This window comes from Grus americana, chromosome 1 (assembly GCF_028858705.1).
Source record: "Grus americana isolate bGruAme1 chromosome 1, bGruAme1.mat, whole genome shotgun sequence".
In the NCBI taxonomy this organism is placed as follows: Eukaryota; Metazoa; Chordata; class Aves; order Gruiformes; family Gruidae; genus Grus; species Grus americana.
In genome coordinates, this window is record NC_072852.1 from 132,392,213 (window position 1) to 132,411,410 (window position 19,198).

Genomic DNA, 19,198 nt, shown 5'->3' on the forward strand with positions numbered 1-19,198 from the left:
TTGTCACATAGGTTGGTACAGAACCATGACTTTGGGGGGTAAGGAGGACACCATGTGGCAAATTATGAAGCCTAGTGATAGCTCTTTGAACACAAGTCTCCGTGAAAAATGGTTAGAAATATAGTCTTTGTAAAGAAAAGACTAGATTAAAGACATTGCTGCTGCAGCTCCAAGCTATAAGCTTTTTGGGCCAAAAGACAGAACCTTACTGATGAAGGCTGCAGAGCCACAGAATTAAAAAATGAGGTTTTGACTCAGTGAGCAGCAGGCCGACAGGCATTTGGATAAGTTCTAGATCATCATGACCACCACAATTTTCTGGTGCCTGCTGCCAGATACATCTGTAGAAAAGAGCATGGAACACTTCTGTGGATCCATGTCACTGGCAATTCTAGGAAACAACCTCCAAGAGGGCTTTAGCACACACCTCAATATAGCAAAGCCAGTAGAAATTGCAAAAAATTAAATGACCTTAAAATTAAAGTCTTTAGGGGAATTCAATTATGTCAACAGGCTTTAGAAGAATGGTTTTGTTCCCGAGACCAATTTCATGCATTCCTGCCCCCTGTGAATTCAAACACTAAATGCAATGTTTAAACATTTTCTTTAATTTGCAGATTCTTAAGTTTCTTCTGATAGGGGACACAGACTCCTTGGTACCACATACCGGAGCTCACTGGCAGTACATTTACTGCTTTTAGCTACCTTCTGCAGCCTTCTCGGAAATGAGACATTCTGTGGAGCAGAATCTGAAGGAGCTAATCAAAACCCCTGAGAGAGAGAGAATTCTCTAAAGCAGCAACAGTGATACCCATATGTGAATTGCTTTCAGATGACGAGAATGAAGCCTGATACACAGCAGGGAAAAAAGAACAGATGAACTTGTAAGAGCTGACAGAAGAAAGCAAAATAACAACACATTACCTTGCTCTTGTTTGATCCTCTCTCTTTCTGCATAGCCAGCAGCAAGCATGTTAATTCTGTTTAGCCATCTGAAATAATATTAAAAAAAGCCGTGATACCAATCCAGCCTCTTAATTTTTGGGTGCATTTCTACAAAAACAAAGGTAGGAGCATCTGAAGGAGATTCAGGACAATGTTATTTTTCATATTAGACCACTGTTTTCTTTGATACTGTTACTCAGGGAGTCTCCAAAGATCTATGGGTTTGGTGTTGAACAAATTGTTTTCACAGCAAAGATTTTATTTCAAATGGAAAACTATGTATGATGTCAAACATCTGTAAAATAAAGGACTTTGAGATAATCAAAGAGCTATTAAGTCTGCTGCTCACAGATCTGCCATCTCACCAATACTGTTGTTCTGATTTCTAAAAAATAAACACCACTTTTCAGAGACTCAAGCAGTATTTTAAGGCCTGAATTGGCAACTTAGCAGAGGAATAGAGCAGAAACCAGCAATAAAGAGAATAGGTTCACTCCCAAACAGACAGTGATGCTTAATTATGCCATTATGTGTTTTAGAGCTTACCTACAGTGCCAAGCACAAAGGGAAGGAAGCATATCAGAATTCACTTTTGTGTTTGTGTCAGAGAAGCAGGGGGAGAAAAGGCAGTTGCCTCAATGCAATTCACATCTAAGGCTTTAACCTCAACTTAGACTTGAAAAAATGCTTCCATAAGCTGAACAAATTAAAAAACCCCCAAAACCCCAGCTACTGTTATTTGCTTCTAGCAGGGCTGTCATTGCCAAGTATACACTCAACTGCCTGTAGCGGTGGTCTGCTTCAACCTGCCCTCTTCCCCCGTGGGCCTCAGTGTATTCATTATTCAAATGCTTACACTAAATCAGGTCCTCCATCAACAAGGCTTTAAACCACCACGACAACCTCCCGTGGTCATCCATTCCATGGTAACTCTGGAATTACTTGCTTCAGTCATCCCATAGTCAGGATTTGACAGGCCTGCTTTGCCAACCTACTGGCTTGCAATTTTCCTGCTAGGGTATACAGAAGGACAACTGAAGTCAGGTTTGCGTTTTCTTCGGGAATGTGAAACTCCTGTTTCAGAAAACTGTGCCTGATGGGTTTCATTTGCATACTGTATGCATGGAAACGGGATGGAGTATTGTCTCAGCAAGGGAAACACCTTTGTAATCACTCCTGCATTCCAGCCTTCAAGACATTTCAGTGCGGGTAAGCAGGCATCAGATCATAAAATACAGTTGCTCTCCTTGAAATTAACTCCTGTCTATGTCCTTCCACAAACAGTGACAACATGTATGATCTGTAAAACATGTTAGTGGTCCATAAATCATTGTACATTGGGAAGAAAGCTAGAGATTTCCTCCCAAAGTAATTACAGAATACTTCATGTTAGCATACAATCAAAATTTCTGCCAGAAGAATAAGGAAATTGAAGAAGACACTTAAAATTTCAGTTGTAATTGTTAGGAAGTGCCATACACTTATAAAAATAACTGGCACATAGAAACATAAATCCAATAAATCATGACTCAGACAATGATTTTACATCTTCACAGCAGAAAGGTGACCCATCACAAAGCTATCTTTTAGGTTCACATTCCTGACAGGCAAAGGCTTTCTTTGGGAAATAAAGCTCAGCTATCTTGACAGCTCTGCCAGCCCAAATGAGAGGCACTGAGGCAGGAACTTCATCCAAAGCACTCCAGCACCATGCTGCCAAGGGACCAGCAAAGGCCACAGACTTGTCTGTGTCCAAAGGGTAAAGCAGCATAAGACAACAAGCACTTGCTCTGCCAAATGGCATGACAGACAGTGGAGGTGGCCCTTTACTTGCCTCTTGCCTATTTTGGATTTCACATTCCCATTCAGTTCACGGCTTACCACCCCTCGGTGCAGCCAGTAGGGAACAGCCACCTACTGAACCCTTTTAGATAGGGCTGATGGCCACAAAGTATTAGATGATACACCTGTAAAGGTTATCCTGTTGGAAAACTTAATTCTGTTCTAAATATGAAATTCATTCTATCCTAAATATGAGATAGCATTTCATGTTAAGTGTGCATGAGAGTGAGGTAACCAATTAAAATAACAAACACTTAACTGACAGTCAATTGATACTGCTTACAGCTATGGTAGATGATTGTTTCCAGAAAAATGTTATTTCCTGAAAAGTATAATCTAATGAGAACCCAGGAAATGTATACCAGTCTGGGAGAGAGACAGCAGACTGACTTCACATTTAATGATTTTCTGCAGGTCATGATCTGTGTCATGGTTTGGAATATCACCTGCAATGCCTGTGGGGTGAATGAGAAGGTACTGATACGGTTGTGAGCCATTAACAAACACGGCTTTTGAGCAATTTGCTACTTTAGAAACTAAAAGAATGGTATTGTCTTCTTTACATTTTCTGCTATGTGGCTGCTAAAGCTTCTTCAGATATGGTTAGAATCGGTATGGTTAGAGAATCAATGTTATTTTAATAAAGCATGGCTAGAGCTATGATTCATTGAAGCTAGAACTGTATGAGAAATCCAATGCACTGGGTTTGTATCACAGGAAAATGTAAAGATCTCCTACAGAACGGAACAGGAGTAAAACGTGCCTGCTTTACAATGCACCAGGGACAAATTTCCAAGCATACAGTTATACAAATATTCCTTACTATGAATATTAAAAGATATAAAGCCCTAGGACATGGGAAGATTTAAATCTTTCTTCCCTGTGGTGTGCTGTGTCCTTGTAGCCACTGTCACTTTTAGAGGGCAAGAGGTCAAGAAAATATTCCTTCCTTACTGCAAATGCAGCTTTAATTTTCTTGTGAGAATTATAAAATCTACTTGTTAGGTATGACAATGAATACAGTAGCAATGGTAGTTACAGCAGTCACTTAGGTTTACTTTCTTTTTTTTTTTTCTTTTTAAGAATAGCACATACATTTCTTGCCAGTATTTAATTAAAACAATTTTATGACACATAGAACAGGATTAAACTCCCCCAATCTTTCTGTAGACCTGTAATTTCTGTAAAGAAGAATGCACAGTACTGGCACTCTCACAGAACAGTAAAAAACATTTTTCTATCTTATTTCATGCTCCAGATAGATGCAATGCTTTTAGTCAAAGTAGGGTGTCAAATTGTCCTTAATCATAAAGCTCGAGGATATGGAATGAACTTGCTATATGGGAATATGAATAATACCTTACAGTGTCTATAAGTACCCAACTGCAGTTTAACTGGAATGAAGAGGCCTGTAGATGAAGCGAGAGAATTTTTAGAGGCCTTCTTCACTGAAATCTTCCAGAGGCATTCTCATGCACTAATACTACAAGCTAACTTGTCATCTTTCCTTTTGATCATAGGGCTACACTAAGGAAAAAACCTTTTATAAATGTCAATACTCAATGTCACAAAAGAGAAAGAGGACAGCTCAGTTACAGCAGGTCAAGGAAATTCTCCCAACAAATAGTCCACGTGAAGTTTCTGACTGTATTTCCCTACCTAGAAGATATAATTTTGGCAGTTGTATATGTCATCACTTAAAAAATGGACAGTTTGGAATAAAAAGGAAGAATAAGAGTATTGTACGTATTGAAGCCGGCCAACCCTAAAAAGAATGCATTTGCCTCTGAGCTGATGATCAGGATGTTTAAGTAAAGAACAAATAATCCATAAAGCAGCAGGCACAGTTACCATGGAAAATCAAAATAAAGTTACATATAGTTATCATCAAGTAGAAATATATGGATTGCCTTCTACATCAGAATATTTTCTTGGAATGGGAATAACAATGAATTTCCAAGGAAGATGTTTCTATGACCGTACACTTATACTACCAAAACAGTACTTTGCATCAATAAAGGACATTTCGTCCTTCTTGTCAGTCAGACTAAGAACGTTATTTGGGTAGAAAGCACACTTTTGCTGCTGCAACCATGCAGATAAAAGGAACTTCAGACACCACAACAATAAAGTTCAGTGATCATAGCTCTCCAGACTCCTTACACACAATGGTGCAGCACAGTCATAAAAGTAGTAAGAAAATTTGAATAGTGACAGAGTTACCTGAGATTAAAATACCAATATTATGTTAGTAGATACACACAAACAAATACTTCATATCTTGCATACACTTTTTTAAAAAAAAAAACCCAACTAAATCATTCTGTACAAGGGATGAAGGAATTGAACCATTTTGAACTTTCAGTTAGACTATGTATTAGCAGTTTTCTACTTTTGTTTGTTCTGCTTCAAACGAACAGAACTGAAATGACTGCATGGTACATAATTAAAACGTATGTCAGCAACCTGACCAGAAAAAGAACAGAAATTGATCAAAACAGTCTTGATTTAACTTAATCACTTGATTCTGTGTTTGACTTCAGCTAGGCTACAAACAGCTTTTAAACAGGAAGTATTTTATTATCTCCACATTTGAAAGATTATTTTTCAGTAACCCACTTTTTTCCCAATATATTGAGTTAATTCAATGTTTGTGAAAGTGAATTACTTTTTCTAATACATTAAACAAAGAGAAAAAATAAAATTACTTGGTGAGACTCTGAAGGCAACTCAGATGTAAGAATTTCAAGTAATTCCACAGACCTTGACAGAGTTGCTTTAAATTTACACGCATGTATCTCAGATCAAAAATTGGTTAAGCTCATTCTAAATGAATTAATAAGCATTTATTTTAAAATATGATAAAAAGACTATTTTTCCTGGGAAGTTAAAAATCTTTTACTTCTTGGGTTTTAGACTGTGCAATATATTTTTAAAGAGTTGATGCATATTTGCTGCTGCTTTCTGATTACTGAAGACTTATATAAATTTTTATCCTTAGAAAGAAGGTGCCTTGTCATACTGACTGAGGACCTGCTGACAGAAATGATTTATCTACTGCTGTAGTTCAGATATGCCAAATAGACCATGCCATTATTCTGTTTGTTGTGCAGCAAATTGCATTTTGAGTGACTGGCTTGACAGAATTATCAAGGAAAGGCAAGCCTAAAATTTTACAAATAAATAAAAAGGTTTGGAGTTTTCTAACTGAGGAGAGACTTTTGAAGTGAGCCTTAGTCTTGCATGAACTTTTGAAAAAATGTTAACAGACAGCTAAATGAAAGCAAGCAAAGTATAGTATCAGCATACTTTTCCAGTCAAATACTATCAGTAAAGAACTGGCAGTACCTTGAAGGTGCTCTGCCAGGTAGCTGAATCTAGTATACACAAGAGAGATTAAACTGTGATTATAGCACTTACTAACAGTTTTATGGATTGAGTTTTATCTCCTTTTTCTTCTGTTTTAAAAGCAAATTTGCTCAGTGAGGATGTCCACAGACATTATCTAAGACAGAACAATTCTCAGGTTGCAATAATAGATTTTTGTTTGTGTCCTCTGTCACATACTTGTCACAGTATGACAAGTATGATGAAAATGCCATGTTATTTTGAACTGAATTAATTTCAGTTTATGTTGTGAAAATAAATGAAATAAACCCCAAATATCTGAATAGACAGATCCATGTTTTTAATTCGAATGAATTAAGCCGAACTGTGTTTATTTTGTCCTGAAGTCTCAATCATGTTTCTGAAAAAATCACACAAGTGGCCTAAAATAGATACAATAAAGCTCAATACCCAAAGAACTAAGACTTAAGTCCTCATTCTTTTTGAGTTGATGAAATCTTACCCACTAAATTCAATACAACCAAAATTTCACTTCAACATGTAGGTTAAATTCATGGCAGTAGACAGAATCTGAAAATTCATTCCTTGTAATCCCCACCTCCCTTTTCAAGACTGGCAGAAGAAAAATCAGTGACTGCTTTAAATCTTTCTCCAACTTCTCATTCCCTCCAGGGCCAGAAGTAGAAGCATCCCTAAAGCAAGCATCACATGTCTTTGGGAGCATGTTACGGAGCAGCACTGGAGATACTGCACATTTGCAGGTGCTGCACAGCCAAAAGCAGAAACCAGGAATTCTGAAATTGTGTTTGGATGTTGTTTCACATACTGTATTTATTTATTTTTGGAAAGAGGGAATCTTGTTTCTAAAAATCATCAAACCTTTGTTTCAAAAAAATGTATTTTTTGCATGAAAAGAATATTTAGCATATGCAGCCACTCAGAAACAATGCTACTCTGCACTTATTTTCTCAGCTATTAAACTTCTTAGATTAACATGTAATTTATTATCACTGTGTTATCATTAGCTTCAAGAAGTGTCACACTTAAGGAATGGTTCCTTGAATATTGCTAGGTTTCCTTACCTGTTCATATCATCTAGATGTTCAGCAGCAAAATAAAAACTTTTGATCTTAGGATGGCAGGCTTTGAATGCGCTGTAGAGGAAAAACATAATTATAAAAATGTAAAGGCACAACTCTTTGTTTTTAAAGATAGTGTGGTCACCAAGGAATGAGATGAGTTCAGATTTTCTGAGTTGTTGGATGCCCCCAAACGGTACAGAAACATACAACTTTTAGGATTGTGCCAGATTTCACCAAGTAAAGTGCTCTTCAACTACCCCTTTCTCAATAATTTTTGACTCATATGTGGGTAAATATTGTTCAACAATCACCTGCAGTGTACTGTATTTGGATAAAGTTAACCAGTTAAGGATATAATTTTATGTATCAGGTAGTTTTGCTGATATACCTATAGGTGTCAATTTTTCCTAAACAGAAAATTGACTGAACAATTTATTTGATACAACAGAAAAACTCTCACTCCTGGTGATTTCTCAATGACCTTGATATTACCTTTAGCGCTAAAACGACTGCATTTCAAACAGAAAAATGTGATGCGCTGATTGACTTCTGAAAAGCTGTTATAAATCAACACTGTGTTCTTGAGGTCATTCTAAGCAATGGGCAATTACATCTCATCTTTTCTTTCTACCAAAGTAATCAACATGACTGGGCCGAGAGAATTACTGCATTTCATACATAATATGAAATAAATTACTAGAAAGAATTTTTTAACTGTGCTGGATAAAGATTTGTGGTGAAGTACTTGAAGATCCAGAAAATGCATCTGAAAGTAATTAATAATTTACAGTACAGAAGAATAATTTTTGAGAACAGCCTGAAAGTCTCTCTTAAAATAAGAACAAAAAATGCATAACGGTCCCAAAGAAAATAAGGAAAACTGCAAACATCATACATGAAGAACATCATCACCATTTTTCTGAGACATAATGGATTTTATATAGATATATAAAGAGATATATAATATCATAAAATAATTTGCAACTCTCCGTAATACATTATGTCTTAGAAAAATGGTGATGATGCTCTTCATGTGCATCATGCTTGCAATTTTCAATATATATGTCTGTGTGTGTACATGTATGTAAATAAATCAAAATAGGTTTTAAGAAACCAGCGATATGAAATAGATATTCAGAAAAGTTACTGCTAGTAAAGGTAATGTAAAATTGAGACAAAAAGAATTTCTCTAACACAGAGCATGACACAATGTTATGCAAGTGAAAGCAGATGTACAGTGACATCTGCTCAGTTTAGAAAGACATCATCAAGTTACTGAGACCCAAAACTTGACTTCTTAAAATTGTTACAGCATCTGTTGTCTGGATTCTTAGAGGTTTTTTCTTTATCTGCCACCCAAGCAAGGAATTTTAATAGACACATTTTATGTTCTACTATCCAGTAGATACCAAAACAAGTAAAACAATTTAAGCAGGGTGCAATTCTGAGAAATGAGTTGACTTTATGCTTCTGCCCTAACAGAAAAGAAAAAATGAAGCGCTTCAGCCATGTAGCCCAAGGACACAGGACAATAAGCCCAAGCTGATATATCTTTTTTTTTTAATACAGTTTTCATTTTGTGCCCTTTGAGACCATCGTGAAGAGTAGAGTTCATCCTGAAGAGATATGCACACCAACTGATACAAGGTCAGTGTCTTCTTTAGAACTGTATGTACTACAAATCATACCATTTTACTTTTGCAATTGCTTTTCTGTACAAATTTCAGTGAATCCACAGTCCTGATAAACTAAAAGAACAGTAAAAACCATTAGAAGGCAAGGCAAAAAGTTTTCAACAATAATGACTCTAAAAATACCTCTGTGGGTGTATGCATCTGTCACATTGCTACATATGCTTGAATTTGCATCTAAATAAGAAATGGATTTGCGCAATGGCACAAACCTGGACAGTAGCACACACAGCTAGGTGAGAAGAAGAGTTATTTGAGACCTTTAGGTCATACCCCAAAAATATAGCAAATCACTGTCATTCTCTTTTCTTACTCTGCCTCAGGACTGAGACATTATGTCAGCAAACATTGAGATGGTGCTAACAAATCTGGAGTTACATTAAAATTGATGCCTGGCCATGAACTCAGGGACTTTTTTATTTGGATGGTCTCTTTATTATGGTTAAAGCTCTTCATTGAGCTTAAAGGTATCACAGACACACACTCCAACCCCAACTCCAACAAACCAACCCTGCCAAAAACAGAAAGAAAACAAAAGAAGAGAGGAAAACCAGGAAAATAAAGGGACAGAAGCAGCCAAGCAGTGTTCTTACTCTTAATTAATTTTGCTGTACTCAAGCACTCTGATTCATGCTAAAGTAAAAAAAAACCCTTCTTCAGGAAACATGGCACACAGAAACCACACTGAATTTGCCTGTATGAACTTATTCTGTGATACAACCAAATGATCATTGTCATGAACTCCATTATGTCACTGTTTTAAGGGAAAACCTTGTCCTTTGTTCCACTTTTTCTATTGTGTCATTGCATTATTTTTGAGCATACTTACTATTTCTTGCGGCATTCGCTGGCTCTGTCAATTTTAAATTCAGGTAGACTGATGAATCCTTCTGCTTTTTCATCCTGCAAAGACAGTCCTAGATATTACTGTTGTTAAGGTGTCAGAAAAAAACCCCACTGCACTGAACACTTACAGATATTTTCACTTGCCTTCTTACATAAGGAATACTAATGTATGCTCTGCTCTGGCAAACCTCCCACAGAAGTCACTAGGACTTCTGCCAAAGTAGTAAGACAGATCCCTTGGTGTAAAATACAATTTTAAATATCCATTTTTTTCAAACAATTTCACAGCTGACACAGCATTTGGAAATATACAAAATGACCAAATGTATTCAGGCAATCAGTTATTGTAATTAGTTAATTTTGGGGGAAGATGGAGTAATTAGTAAGGGGAAATGCAATCTACTGTAAGAAATAGGGAAAAAAGCAATTTCAATGCGTGCTGCTTACCATCTTTATATGATATCACAGCTAAGAGGCATGATATCTCTTCAGCTACTTTCACATCTCTCCAACACTTGAGAGAAGCCATCTGACCTTCCTCCCCTCTCCTCTAAAGACTTGTGCAGTTTCTTCTATCAGCTATTCAATCTCCCTTAACTTTTCACAGTTTGAAAGCATTATTTATTTTAAGCCACTAGTACATCAATAACACAGATTCTCTTATTTAACTGCTCATAACTTTGCATGAGAAATTAATACAGGATCATGAAAGTGAAGCTGCAGAAAACACAAATGTACATTACGGAATTCCACAGAATTACATCTTTTTCTCAGAATCTCCATGGTTATTTATGCTGCATATGCAGTCCATATGACCATATGCTTTCTTAAAAAGAAATAAATAAATGACACAAATCAGCCTATAAAACTGGAACTAGAGCTGTTTTGTGGAAGGTACAATGTTGCAACAGGTTCTGCTGTGCTGGTTTTGGCTGGGATAGAGTTAATTTTCTTCACAGTAGCTGTACAGGGCTGTGTTTTGGATTTGTGCTGAAAACAGTGTTGGTAACAGAGGGATGTTTTCGTTACTGCTGAGCAGTGCTCACACAGAGCCAAGGCCTTTGCTGCTTCTTTCACAGCTCCACCAGTGAGTAGGCTGGGGGTGCACAAGGAGCTGGGAGGGGACACAGCCGGGACAGCTGACCCCAACTGACCAAAGGGATATTCCATACCATACAATGTCATGCTCAGCATATAAAATTGGGGGAAGAAGGAGGGGGAGGATGTTGGGAGTGATGGCGTTTGTCTTCCCAAGTCCCCATTAGGCGTGATGGAGCCCTGCTTTCCTGGGGATGGCTGAACACCTGCCTGCCCATGGGAAGTGGGGAATGAATCCCTTGGTTTGCTTTACCTGTTAAACTGTCTTTATCTCAACCCACAAGTTTTCTCACTTTCACTCTTTTGATTCTCTCCCCCATCCCGCCGGGGGAGGGGGGAGCAAGCGAGTGGCTGTGTGGGGCTTAGCTGCTTGCTGAGACAAAACCACAACAGTCCTTTTTGGCACCCAATGTGGGGCTCGAAGGGTTCAAGATAATGACAAATTTGATTGGAATGTGCTAGATCGAATTTATAGCTGTTATTGCTGTTTAGCTATTAATTGGCAGGGTCCTGCACGTGCCATGGGGCTTGCTTGCCCTACTGTATACTAGAGTCTAGTGCTCGTTAGTGGCTGCTTTTTGCTTTCGCTGCTCGCTGTAGTGCTGTACTGCTGATCATCGTACTCTGCTGTGCCTGGGAACATTTTGATAACAGCAATGGCGATGTGCCTGGGCTGGCTGATGGCCGGGGGCATCGCTGCTGTACTGTGCTGCTGTACGGGACAGGCTGGAACTCCTGTCTGCACTCGGGTTGAAGGGACTGTTGACCTATGGATGAGTCCATGTGGGAGCAGGACACACTGAAGCATCTGCGGATATGTCCACACCAGAGCAGGTACATCTTTGAAGTGTCTGTGGCCGTGGTTATTTATGTACCACAGCAGGTATACCTCTGGAGGGATTGTGAGCCAAGGATAAATCCACGCGGGAGAAGGTACACCTCAAAGCATCTGTGGTTGTGACTAAGTCCATGCTGCAATAGGTGCATCTTGAAGCATCAGTGGCTGTGCGTGAGGTCATGCTGGGGCACCTCAAAGCGTGTGGCCATGGATGAGCCCACAACAGTGCAGGTTTACTTCTGAAGGCATTGTGGCCCATGGAGAAGGTCACGCTGGAACAGGTGCACCTTGAAGTGACTGGGGCTGTGGATGAGTCCATGCAGCAGCAGGTGTACCCCTGGAGAGACTGTGGCTCATAGATAAGGCTCCACTTGGAGCAGGTACACCTCTAAGGAACTGCAGTCTGTGGATAAGTCCAAGCTGGAGCAGGGGCAAGGGGAGAAGTTCATTGCAATGTTAAACCTGATGGTCTGGCCCAAAGGGACCGGGAGTGGAGATTGTAATGATAATAACTTTACATTTTTGTAACCTATGATTTGAGTTGTGTGTTATAGGAATTACTGTAGCAGGAACCACCTGAACCAATGGAGGACAAGCCTTACAAGAAGCAGCACAAGTGCAGCAGTGACCCGACCTGAGCTGGCTTGGGTGCCCAGTAACTCCAAGCAATACACCACCTCTCCTGTCCTGAGACACCACCATAACAGATGGAGCTCAAAGTCACGGGCTAAATGAACTCAATGGACATTTTGTGGACATTTCAGGACATTTTACAGACATTTCACAGGGGTGGTCCACAGACTAAGGGAATGATATCTGCGTATTATATCAAAAGATGTGGAGGGGGCTGGTGGTTAATGAGGTTGTATTGGATAATGTGGGACCTGAGCATGATGTAAGTGGTATGGAAAAAGGGGTGGAGAATGTGTCATCCTGCCAGGGGGGAGTGAGTCAGTGGCTGCATGGTGCTTAGCTGCTGGCTGAGGCAAAACCACAACATCTTCATTAGCAGGTATTTAAAAATCAAATGGACACTGTTTAGAATAATCTTGCTTTTTTTTTTTTTTTTTTGCATGGTTGCCTAAGGAAACAAAGTTTTGGCAACAGCACTGTTTGCTTGTCTGTCCATCTGCCACTGAGGCTCCCCCTGCCAGCTTTTGAATCTATTGGTGATTACAGACACTTTGGTGAGGGAGCTGAGGTCTCAAAAACAACGGAGTCTCAGCAAGTCTGAGGGAAACTTGGGACAGGGGGGAGACAGAGGCCCCCAAATCGCTGGCCTCTCCATGGGAAAGTAAGGCACAACTCAGTGCTTCCACATGCTCCTTGGCCATAGCTGGTGACCAGTCATCTTACTTGTAGATATGAATTACCACCCTGATGAAGACCTCGTAGTAGACCATGATGAGGGAGGATAGAGAGAAGGGAGTTAGGGTTACTGATCTGAAGCTGGGATCAAGGCACAAATGGGATGAGTCCATGGGAAAACAGGCTTTGGTAACTCTGTTCATGGAACAACTTGCTTTCTGTCTACTCAGGGAAAAATTGAGGGTCACAATATTTTAAAAAGGTTATTTACAAATGCTTGCAGTGATTAAAAGAACAAGTCCAAGTGTATCCACATATTGGCAATGATTTTATCTCAGGATATTTACTAATGACACCAATACGGTTTAAAATTAAGGTTTCTTAACTCACTGGCAAAGAGCTTTTTTGCTAAAGCTGATATAAGTAAATGTGTATTAATGCAGAATATGTTGCACAATCAAAGCTGTACACAATTTAGTTGGGCTGCTCCAGCACCCTTAAGTTCAGCATATATGAGCACTGAAATCATATCAACAACTACAAAGAAGAAATGACAGGAGAACACAACTGAGAGAACAAAAGCGTCTTCCTTAATTGCCAGAGGTTTTGGTGATTTCACTAGCAGAGATAAACAAGGAACACCAGGCAGCACATCATTAAAGTTTACACTCCCATGACTAAGCTTGAATGACAGGATTAAATAACTACTTTTTCCCCTTTCAAAGGTTTGAGGATAGATTTACTCTAAACTGGTATGAGCAGGACACAGGAAAGTGAGTTATTTCGCCTTGTAGTAAAAGGTGAATTTGAAGGACCAAATATCTCTGGACCTTAACGGTAATGTAGTCAGGTAGTTAGTATTCATTTCAGTGTGATTATTTGGGTGGATAAAGTTATTCACATACATAAGCACTCAAAACATTGGCTTCCCACTAAGTCATGACAACAGGACTACATGGGCTCCTGTTGAGACAATGAGCACAGATGCTTACCTCTTCATTGATATACCAATATAGAGATGTATCCTTCAGGACAAACCAGTATTTTTTCCACTTCTGGGAGAAATAACTCTTGGCATCTTTCTTTTTCCAAAGCCAGCCTTCACAGTCCCCTCGACCAAGATCTTTACATGAGATCCGTCTTTTGCTTTTTCCAGGAATAGGAGCTGAAAATGACAACAAGTTGATGTGAAAGCATTTGACTTGTCCACTAAATCAACAAGATGGCTAGCCAGAAAGCACTATATATTTGCTTAAGAAAATTAATTAACATTTTCAACCTCAATTTGCCATGAATAAATTATTACAAACTTTCTATTTTGACCACAAAGTCTATGCAAGGCACCAGAAGTTAAAAACCAAAACAAACCAAATCAAACGATGTTCAGCAACTCAAAGAGCTCATATTCTATGGATAAGACAAAAAAAAAAAAAAGCAACAGAGAAAGAGAAGACATTACAGAGAAAAGAAAGGCAAGGTATTTAAAAATAAGAAAAATGTTTATTTGTAATTTTCAACAGATGATTAATATTTCACATCAGCTTAAAATACACAGCATTTAAATTCATTTACTTTCACACTTGGCAGCCAAATACAACTATGCAAGTACTTCCTGGGTATTCAAAAACCTCTCTTTGCAGCTCCTTTTGCAACTAAACAGTTCTTAAGGCCTTTGTACTTCTAAATCAAAGAAGAACAATTTATTATGATATAAATTACCTGACAGCTTAGGTAATGAGCAAGGGCTGCACTAAGGCCTTACATGAACACAGCTAGAAAAAAACAGCCCTGGCCCTAAAGAGGCTAGAGTCTAAGTATTCAAAAAAAAGACAACAGCAGATATATGTAGGTAGAGGAGCATTAGGAAACTGAGACACCAGTAATGGATTAATACCTTCACAACCTGATCAACTGAACTAACTATTGAATCGGAGCTAACAAGTTCTAGTTCCTCAGATACTGCAATACCACAAACATTAATGCTGGCAATTCCCTTCCCACCAATACATGAAAACAAATGTCATTTTTACCTTTGTTCTTCTTTTTACTTTTCTGCTGTAGAGAAGACTGCTGAAATGTCTACAAGAAAATCAAAATGGAAGAAGTGAACATACAGTGTTTATATTCAACCACATCCTTATCGTAAAAGAAGTGTAATGTTGTGAACACTGAAGTCATCACCAGGTAACACCAGCCAATGGACTTAAAGGCCTAAGAAAAAAGGTAATTTTAGTTCATCTGTTCATAAAGTTGTAAAGCAAAAGCACACAGTGGAACATCTTAAAATAGACCACAAATTAGTTTGCCAAAACAACTGAATTTTCTCTGTAAAATAGTCGCTCTTCTCTTGTTCTGTTAATAAGGAAGGAATGTCTCCCTTTGGTTAGTATGATAGTGAAGCTACACAGCCTGTGCGTTTCTAATACATCATCTAACTAAGGTCTTCCTGACATAAATATGCAAATACACAAATTAACACACTGCCTAATGCAGGGGTGAAGGCATTTATACGATAGTCTTTAGAACATCAGACAATTTGCTCAGAAACGGGCCTAATATTTTTAAAGACACCAGTAAAATTCTGCTAAATCACAGCTGGGAAAAAGTCTCCCCCCAAAATATTCTGAAATAGAAAATACTTTATTTTTCACCAGGTTTTGACTCAAAGTATTTCCTTCCAGTTGATCCACTCCCATGAACCAACCCATTGCCTAGGCAATGAGACAGGATGGAAATTATTCCTTTGCTTCAGATCCTAGCTTATTAAAAATGGCAATACCTATGAACACAGTTTATGGTCATTTCTGTTAAAAAACTTTGACTCAGATAATCACCATCACTCTAGTGAATTAAAAAAATAATTCTGTAGTTAATAATTCCAAAATTTAAAGACATTATTTTAGTTCTTTTGAATTTTAGTTTTCTATAAATACAGACAAATGTATTAGAGCTGAAACTAAGAAAAGGCCACATTAGTGTCTGAACATTAAAACCTCTTATTTCAGCTTACCATGAATTAATACAAAATCCAAAGCTTTTGTGCCACTTGACAAAAATAAATCTAAGCAAAGGCACTGACAGCCCCGTGAGCCCAAATCCTTTTCCTAGCAGGTAAGACAAACCCTCACCCCAGCTTACAAGGCTCCCTTTTCAATTCAAGGAGCTGCTTTTCATTTTCTCCTCCTCGCTTCCCATACACCTGAGCTCACATGCAGGAGGCTGAGGCTCAGCTTCCAAGGGATGTCTCGCCTCACAGCTGCAAATACTAACAGGTCCGTGGGGATAAATTACCAGCAATATAACGAGACTTAAGTGTAATATAAAAAAATTAACTGACTCAGTAGATGTGCTGATCCATTGTAAACAGTATTTGAAGAAAGCTACTCAACTGTATTGCCACCTCAGACGGTCAAAATAGGCCTCCACTGGGAAGAAAAAAGGAGCCCATTTGTTTTCCTTCCCTGTCTCTTGTCCTTTTTCTTCTGCTACCAGTATCAATTCAATCAGCACCAGCTCTCAGCAAGCCGAGACAGCAACACCATCCCAACTTATGTCACATGAAATATTTTGACCTGCGTAGGACTAAGAGAGATCTTTATGGCCCAGGAACAACAGAGTGATTGGGCTGAAGTGTGTAAATAACTCCGTCTTAGATGCTTTGAAAATCCTTTCCTAACTCAAAGAAGTTGAAAAAATACACACATGCACAAACCCAAAACTTTAGCACTTCTCAGTTCACAAGCCAGACAATTTCATTCTGCTGCTTGACTTTTCTACACTACTATTTTCAGAGTGCCAAAAGAGAAAAGGAAAACCTCCGCTTGGTTTTCGTATAAGTGATTCTGAAAGCAGATGAGAACGATATGAAACGTTTCGTCTGTAAATTGAACCTGCAAATGTGTGCTCACACCTCTCAACTTCTGAGTCACTTTTTGGGAAGAAAGGGCAATGAAAGGGTATCAGTTTTTAATAGGAAGGCAGCATGTAATTTAGATGTCTAGCCATTTTTCCATACATTATGTCATATTGCAAAATAGAAAGGTTTTATTAAATTCAGTTATTATTCTAAATTAGCTCATTAAATTAAATTATAATTAAGGACAAAATCTACAACTGAGCGAAGTTCCTGGGAACAATTCAACTGACTTCAATGATTTTTAGTTAATACTTTAGATTTTACATAGACTTCAAGCTTCAAGTTGGTTTGTCCTTTGCAAAAACAGCACCAGCTGTTTTTTTTTATTTTTTACCCAGAAGATGTATAAGCAGTATGCATTAGTCAGTGCCATTCAGTTTCAAACTCACATGACATGTAAGGCAAAAAAACCCAAGTGAGGGTGAAATCTAAAAATGTTTCTTCTGTTGCTTTTTTTAGGAAATCATCGAATGTGATCTGCAGCCTCTTCCCAGTTATTAGATAATGCTTAATGTAATTTTCTCAGTGCTGTTTAGAATCACAGAATGACAAAGGAGGACATGTTCTTCATCCTGCTCAAAGCAAGGCTTGCTTTGAACCCAACGCTGGATCATGTTCTTCAGGGTCGTCTCCAGCCTGGATCCAGCTATCTCCAAAGAGGGAGATTCCACAACTTCTTTACATGATCTGTCCTAATGTTGGCCACCATAATATTTCCCCTTTTACAGCTTAATTCTGCGATATGGCCAATATGGAAATAATACAAGTACTTGTTTTTAATGCCATAAACCCTAAAAATATGGATTCACACCAAAGCTAGAAATTTAGCTGTACTAAAGCAAGTTTGCTGCAACATACTGTTTAATCACCCACCCACGAGGCCGGATTTCAACATATGTTCACTGCATTTTGATTTTGATACATCTTGAGCTTTGAGCAACTGCTTTCACATACATCTTGTCCCAGTTTCCAAGAATTCATCTCTCCTACTAATTCTGAGAGCAAGCATGAAATGAAATAGAAAACAGCATTCTATATTAAAGAAAGTTGTTAGTAACTCAAAGTAATAAATGAAATGGGAACAAGACTGCCACTGAAAACATGAAATAGATGAATATCTTAACCCAAATGGAAGTTGTCACTCCTGAAGAAAATGTGAAACTGTTTAGTCACATTCTGAACTTGCTTGATGTTTAACATTTATCAAACTCCCTTGAAGACCCCAAGCTTCAGTTTTTTGAATGCAATAATTTTCTCCTGTAATACGTGATGTTTGAGCTTGCCGTATTTAATAATAAACCTAAACTAAGCCCTCCGACAAATGCACGTATAAGCAGAAAATCAAAGAAACATTTTAGGTATATACTTGTCTGCTATCAGCAGCCTCTAAAGCATATATATTTCAAGATGAACAAAATATCTTTTATTGAAGGGATTTTTGCTGTTTCTTTTTAACAAAGGTGCTAGTCTACCTCTAGCCATACCTTCTGAGGGCTTAGCTGCAAATCCCGTCACCCAATGGAGATTTCATTGTGCATGGAAGAGCTGTAACAGTTCCCCTCTTCCTGCAACTGTTCATTACCAAACTTGCTATGTGGGTTATATTTACTTTAACACTCTTCAAAATGATTGACAGGGTTCTGAAAGCCCATCAGAAGACTGCACAGCTGGAAATAGCAATCTGCCCTAGGGTATGCCTTTCCATGTTTTTAGGATTATAGCACAGTAACACATAGCAAAAAACTTTCAGGTGGAGGCTCACACTAACAACAGAGGTCACCAACTGCCTATAACTGTATTTGTTAATCACATAATCACATATAGGTGGTATAATCAACAATATCTGCATGCACACAATCATGCATCAGCATCTTTGTATGTACAACACAAAACTTTCAAGAAATGAGACTATCAGTTTTTTCTGTCACCCTCAGAGTTATCCAGGTTTCTGCCTGCTTTCAGCTCTTGGGGTGAAGTGTTCATTCTTGGTTAGTACCATGCCTTCTGTATATTTGCTCAAAACGGAAGCAAGATTGAAAGTTAGTCATTAATGTTCAGAAGCCCGAAAATGTATTTATTATGAAGTACTTAGTAGCAATTTGATAGCTCTCTATTTGGAAAAAAAATATTTAAATAAAAGTGTTAAATAATTTAAGTTTCAATTAATTTATTTGTTTCATGCCAAATAGGAAACTTAATAAACTGATCTTCTGATACCAATATTAAATTGCAGTGAAACTGCTATCAGGAGAGATGAATATTTGATAAAACTCATGTTATGATG

General features: G+C 38.2%; 1 protein-coding gene across 7 annotated transcripts in view; it reads right to left on the reverse strand.

Annotated features, from left to right (window-relative positions):
* Nucleotides 1–19,198, reverse strand: part of CNKSR2 (connector enhancer of kinase suppressor of Ras 2) — a 232,555-nt gene that overhangs the window by 52,559 nt on the left and 160,798 nt on the right. For all 7 annotated transcript variants that reach the window (XM_054820983.1, XM_054820942.1, XM_054820920.1 and 4 more), the window contains 5 exons: nucleotides 15,029–15,077; nucleotides 13,991–14,163; nucleotides 9,738–9,811; nucleotides 7,218–7,289; nucleotides 925–992 (listed from right to left, as the gene is read on the reverse strand). In XM_054820983.1, the coding sequence (XP_054676958.1) occupies nucleotides 925–992; nucleotides 7,218–7,289; nucleotides 9,738–9,811; nucleotides 13,991–14,163; nucleotides 15,029–15,077 (436 nt within the window). The remainder of the gene's footprint in view (nucleotides 1–924; nucleotides 993–7,217; nucleotides 7,290–9,737; nucleotides 9,812–13,990; nucleotides 14,164–15,028; nucleotides 15,078–19,198) is intronic.